This window comes from Crocuta crocuta, unplaced genomic scaffold (assembly GCF_008692635.1).
Source record: "Crocuta crocuta isolate KB4526 unplaced genomic scaffold, BGI_CrCroc_1.0 scaffold288, whole genome shotgun sequence".
Taxonomy (NCBI): Eukaryota; Metazoa; Chordata; class Mammalia; order Carnivora; family Hyaenidae; genus Crocuta; species Crocuta crocuta.
In genome coordinates, this window is record NW_027532607.1 from 5,956,951 (window position 1) to 5,963,442 (window position 6,492).

The 6,492-nt window shown below is 54.7% G+C and overlaps 1 protein-coding gene across 3 annotated transcripts in view; it reads left to right on the forward strand.

The window, feature by feature from the left end:
* ARSG (arylsulfatase G) overlaps positions 1-6,492 on the forward strand; it is an 86,100-nt gene that overhangs the window by 73,027 nt on the left and 6,581 nt on the right. For all 3 annotated transcript variants that reach the window (XM_077780432.1, XM_077780434.1, XM_077780433.1), the window contains one exon: positions 3,762-3,882. In XM_077780432.1, the coding sequence (XP_077636558.1) occupies positions 3,762-3,882 (121 nt within the window). The remainder of the gene's footprint in view (positions 1-3,761; positions 3,883-6,492) is intronic.

Below are 6,492 nucleotides of genomic sequence, written 5' to 3' on the forward strand. Positions count from 1 at the left end.
CTCTAGATCGGATCCGGAGGAAGTTCTGTTCTCCCCTCCCTCTGTGTCCGGGCCCACGCGCCCCCAATCCTTCCCTTGGCAGCCTCCTTGCTACTTCCCGCTTCCTGCCCTCAGATCACACCGCCTTTTCCCAGCTACAGTGTCCCCGGCTTCCAGGAAACACCTCCCCTCCCAGCCCTTCCCTCTGCCCCGGGATGCTCTCCCCCCGCACCCCCAGCACAGCGCCTGGGTGCCCACCTGCACCCGTCCTGAGGGGGGCTGTTGGGCCCAAGCAAGCTCGCGGCAGCCTTTCTGCTCCACCGGCCGGGCCCTCCTGCGTCCCCCTCCCCACGGCCTGCTCTCCACGCCCAGGTTCCTGGAGCGACACCTTGGATGGGGACACAAATAGGCACACTTCCTCTGAGCCACCTTCGGTGCCGTCGGCTGGCCGAAGCCATGTTGAGAAAAAAAGCAACTATTTTCATATGGGCGGCAGAACCAGCAAAGGTGTCCCCCGGCCCACTCTAATGGCAGACTTTTGTGTCACTTCTCATAACCAGAAGGCCCAGTCAAGCGGGGTGTCCTGACTTGGGGCTTGATCTCATGAACTGTGAGATGCCTTGAGCCGAGAACAAGAGCTGGACGCTTAACCTACTGAGCCCCCCAGGCACCCTCTAAGGCCCACGAGATTTTTAGGGACACATGAGATTTTTATTTATTTATTTTTGTATTTAAATGTTTATTTATTTTTGAGAGACAGAGAGAGAGAGAGAGAGAGAGCATGAGCTTAGGAGGGGCAGAGGGAGAGGAAGACAGATGTTCCAAAGTGGGCCCCACGCTGTCAGCACAGAGCCCCACGCGGGGCTCGAACTCACAAACTGTGAGATCATGACCTGAGCCGAAGTCAGACACTCAACCAGCTGAGCCACCCCGGTGCCCTGGAACACATGAGCTTTTTAATTTCTTCTCAAATCAGAAGGAGAAGAAAGGAACTTTTCGGTTGAAGAAAATGGTTGATACAGTTGTGAAATATACTTTTTAGTGTATTGATTTAATTTTTTTAATGTTTATTTATTATTGAGAGACAGACAAAGACAGGGGAGGGTCAGAGACAGGAGGAGACACAGAATCCAAAGCAGGCTCCAGGCCCTGAGCTGTCAGCATAGAGCCTGACACGGGGCTTGAACCCACAAACCAGGAGATCATGACCTGAGCCGAAGCCGGACACTTAACTGACTGAGCCACCCAGGTGTCCCAACTCTTTAGTATTTTGTGTGGAAGAAGGGGGCCCGTGAAGACACAAGTACCTGCAGATGCCACAAAAGCCAGAGTTTGGCCCTGCGCAAAGTATCACCAGCCACAGAGACTTGAAAATGTAGATTTTTGGGTTTTTGTTTGTTTTTTGTCTCTTTCTTGAAGGCTTCAAAGACTGTCAGACCAGTTTCTGAGGTAGGGTTTGAGGTTTGGAGCCGCTGGGGTCCCTTGGGTGGCCCCCATAGGACCGATGTTTTCTCAAAGCTCAAGCTGAGGCTGTGGACCCAGCCCCAGGACAGTATGGGGACACGTGTGCCCTCCCCTGGGCCTGACCTTGGGGGCGGGAAGGACTTTGTGACAGCCTGAGCTTGGCGGTGATGCTGGATCGGCCAGTCATCTGAGATGCTGAAGATTCCCTCGTGGGCCAACGGTTTTCTCTGTGCTCTGGGAGGACAAGGGACCCTCTGAGGATCCTGACGAATGAACCCTGAGACGCTGGGGTTCCACGAACATTAGACTTTAGCGCTTTATTTCATTAGCCTCAGGACACAGGGGAGAAAGCACAAGACAGAAAGAGAACGTAAGTCATACATTCCAGTCCGACACAGATCCTGTGTTCCCTGTTCTCTGATGTGACCCCTCTGTGATGCCAGGCTCCCTTAGGGGTGCAGTTTGGAGAAAACTCCAACAAACGGCCCCAGCCGCCACTGTCTTTTCGGACAGCACCTCTGTCCTCTGCACCGGCTGCTTTGGAGCAGGATCCTTGGACTCCGGACAGGCTTCTGGACTGTGCTGTACTCTGTTCGTGCTTACTCTGCACTCCTTGGCTTTGCCTGTGTGTGATGCCAGCCTCGGGACACGGATCTCGAGAGATAAGCCAACAGCTCTGCGGACCGTGACAGCAGGAGGCAAAACCAGAAACGACCCATGCCACCGTCCAGGGGGAGAGTCTTGTCCGGGGTCCTAGGCAGAGCCCCAAGGTGAGCCCCTTCTGCAGCCCCTTCTTGGTGGGTGGAGAGCCCGTCCCCGGACCTCAGAGTGGTGGCCGTGGGAGGGGTGGCCCCTGAGGCCTCCCTAAAGGCATGCCTGAAGTTTGGCGCTGTGCCCAGCCCCCCGCACCCCAGGGCTTCTCTCCTGGGGGGGATGCTCCTCACCTTGGCCTGCCCGTCTGACCGCATCACCCTGCTGACTCAGTTGGCCCGGCCTGAGGATAAACAGCTTTGTTGAAAAGATGATCTGTTTGTTTATGCTGGAGAGTTTTTTCCTGATGGGCCCACACCAGGCTGGTGGGCGACATGCCCCGTAATAGAGTCAAATTGTGCCATGTGACTTACAACCCACATTAACAAAGTCCGTGAGGATGGTAACAGTGGCTGCCTTTGGGTGATGGACGATGTGTGCATTGTTCTCTCTTTTATATTTCTGGGTGTTCTATTTTTTTTTTCCCCACCATAAACATTTACTATTTTGTACTGGGAAAGAAATCACTGAAATAAAGGGGGTGGAATGTTTCACATACCATGGCATATTAATTAAAAATAATTTTTTTAATGTTTATTTTTGAGAAAGAGAGTCTGAGCAGGAAAGGGGGAGAGAGAGGGAGACACAGAATCCGAAACAGCCCCAGGCTCTGAGCTGTCAGTATAGAGCCTGACGCGGGGCTCAAACCTATAAACCGTGAGATCATGACCAGAGCCAGAGTCGGAGCCACCCATGCACCCCACCATGGCATTTAAAATTTTTTTTTAATGTTCATTTATTTTTGAGAGACAGAAAGACAGAGCACAAGCAGCGGAGGGACAGAGAGACAGAGAGGGAGACACAGAATCCAAAGTGGGTTCCAGGCTCTGAGCTATCAGCACAGACCCTGACGCAGGGCTCAGACTCACAAGCCATGAGAACATGACCTGAACCAAAGTCAGATGCTTAACCAACTGAGCCACCTGGGGGGCCCACCGTGGCATTTTAAACCAAGACTAAATATTTGTGACACAGAGACTCAGGGCAGGAGTAATGAAGCGAACGTTCTCTGGAGATGTCTGACATACACCTTTCCTTCTCAGCTAGTGGCTGTGGCCTAGCTGGTGACAGGCAGACCCTCTTCATTCTTAGATCCATAGGGATGCCCTTGTGAATGACAACACAAACATCATCTTTCTCTACATGTCTCATCTGTGTGTTTCATCCACACGATACCCTGTGAGGTGGGCATTAGTATTGTCATGCCCATTTGAGAGAATAGAAATGGAGGCCTTGAGAAGACACACAGATATAACTCTGGGGCTTGAGACATGATAGCACTTGGCCACCAGCCTGGGTACTAAGCCACAGTGCCAGTCTGCCTCTTATAAGAGCAGAAATCCAGGTGGGGCCTGAAGGGAGGACTGGCGGGCAGAGGAGGCGGGCTGTATGGGAAGATGTGGGTCCGTGCTCAGTCTGGACTGGTTTGGGTGGGCCTCGGCCACAGCTCGGGCCAGGGAGAGAGTCTGGGAGCAGCCGGGGCCGACGCTGTCTTGTTCTTCCCGCAGCGTGCTGGACATCTTCCCCACTGTGGTAGCCCTGGCCGGGGCCAGCCTTCCCCGAGACCGGCACTTGGACGGTGTGGATGCCTCTGCCGTGCTCTTTGGCAGGTCTCAGACGGGACACCGGGTAAGTGGCGGACGTGTGCGCCCCCCTCAGGCTCTGCAGGGGCTTCGCTGCTTCTTCTCATCAGGGCCTCCTTTGTNGCCCCGATCTAGTTGAAGAAGCCCTGACAGATTAAGCCTCTGAGACAAGGCTCTCCTTCCTCTCTTCTCGCCTCTTCCCCTGGGATCCATCCAGCTTGTCAGTCCAGGCTTGCATTTAACAATCTGGCTTAGAGTGGGTGTGTAGGGGTGCTTCCTCCCCATAACATATGATTTTTTTCCACAGTGATTTCACTGTGTGACACATCCTAGGCCCCTGGCGCGTTTTTGTTGGACGAGGCGGCTGACGAGCAGGAGTGACTGGGGTATTGTGGGGCTCCCAGACTAGAACGGCACTTCCTGAAGGCAGGGATCCCCCAGAATTCTCAGTGCACCTAACTGGGCCGGCACCCAGCCAGCATGCAATAAATGTGCATTTGACGAATAAGTGAAGGAACATTCCCCCCAGCTCCTGGAAGGCCCGGCCTGTGGCCCTAGAGCCCTCCCTCCAGCTTGGGGCTTCTGCTTCCCAGCACCCCAGGGTCCCCTCTTCGTGTGCACTGAGGCATTCTTGTCGGCAGTGACAGCCAGGAAGTGCCGGCCCCGACGGCCTTTCCATGTCATTTCCTGGTGTTTTCCTTTCACCAAAAGGAAGAGGAAGTGGGAGGAGAGAAGGCCAAGCATCTCTGTGAGGCCCGGTGAGCACACAGCTTCTCAGTTAGGGACCCACACATCAAAGGGTCTATTTGTGTCTTCACCCAAGGGTCACATGGAAGTGACTCAAACGCTGCTCAGATGTGCCGCCGCGGTTTGTGATGTGGCCCCTGCCGCTCAGCCCCGAGGGGGCCGTCAGTGCTTCTGTGAGGGGTTCTGCAAGTTTCTAGGGGTTGTCACACAGTGCCTGAAATGCCCTCCGGGACACCCGACCTTCCAGAGCCGCACACACTTCCAGGCTGAGCCCCAGCGCTGGTTAGCTGCGGAAGAGCAGGAAGATGGCTTCCGCCTCCTGGCTGGGGGTTTGCAGTGTGTGACCCTGACGGAGACGTCAGCAGAGAGGTGCTCCTGAGTGTTTATTGCCCCGGCTACTGATAGAAGAATTGGGGTCACCAGGAAGTGCCTCAAGGACTCTGGGCTCCTTGACGTGGCCGCTCTGCCTGTAGAAGCCAGAGCCTCCATGCTCACTTCCGCTCTCAGAGGAGTCTCCTCTCTCTAGCTGCAGCCTTTCTGCAGAGTCACTGAGGCCCGTGCTCGGAGCCTAACAGTCATTGGTCTTGTGCCCGACAGGGTTGGGCCCCAGAACGGACGGGAGGAGCAGAGGCCGGCCCTCAACACTGGTTGGGGTTTTCGGGGGGACGGGTGATGTGTGGTAACGCAGCTGGAGTGGGGGCTGCCTTGCTCCCTGACCACAGCGCAGGGGCCCAGAAAGAAACAGCCACCACTTACTGTCTGCAGGAAGCCGCTGATAGTATCTTCAAGAGCAAAGGCCCTGGGGTGCTGGCGCATGTAGGCAACACCCAGCCTCCTAGAGCCTGGATTCCCTGTGTGAAGATGCTGGAGATAAGATGCTTTGGAGTTTGAGGGAAACACAGGTGCTTGTTGGCCTTGAATCTGGTCTTTTCTGGTCACCTGCTGAAAAGATTAGAGTAAATTGTCTTGAATTTGCCGAACGGAGGCCGAGCGAGTGGTGATACATACATACATACTCGTACGGACGTGTATACGCACACCTACGCATCCCTGTGTGTGATTTTTAATAAACACAATTTAGTTGTGTTCACACTTAGGCGTGTCCCGGGCGTACAAGGATCCTAACCGTGACTTGGTTTAGAAAACCATTCCAGTTTCAAGAAGCTCAGAGTAACTCCTGAAATGATCATCTCAAGACAATATGCAAATACTGCTTAGCAATCCGGTTCTTCTCTATTTTGCAAGTGAAGTAACCACCGGTGAGGAGCTAAAGCCACCTGAGGCTCCCTGGCAACCTCCCCAGGCCGGGTCGCGGACAGTTTCAAAGGCAAATAATGGGGTTGCAGTTTTCCTGCTTAGGAGTCTTCTGACCACCCACTTCGAGGACGGGAGGAACGTCAGGTGGTGTTGAAAATGTGCAACAGAGGCCGCCAGGCTGTCCGGTCTTGCATCTGCTGAGCCTTCTGCTTCTCATCTTGATGGGTCGGTGCCTGGGCACCTAGGACAACCACAAGAAGGGGAAGGGTATCCAGGCAGAGCAGGCGCCTCGAAGATTCTGCTGCGAGCTAGCCTGATTCCCCTGTGGAAGCAGGAGTCTGTCACGTTACCACTGGTCAAGTCATACCTCCACCCGGGGCCGCCACCATCACGTCCAAAAATTGTCAGCAAAGAGGAAGGCGGCTTTCATGGCTCTTCACCTGCCAGTCCCAACCGGTCTGGGGCTGCCGTGAGCCATAAAATGGGTGGGACCTCCCTGAAGGCCACACACCCGTGGAGACCCGGAGCTGGGTTTCGGGCTCTGGAGCTCTGATCACTTCTCTTAGGGAGGCCCCTAGTGGTGAAAGGCGCCATCCGGAGGGGCTGCCTACGTTTGGAGATGGGCTTTGCAGCCCCACCTGATGGGGTCGGG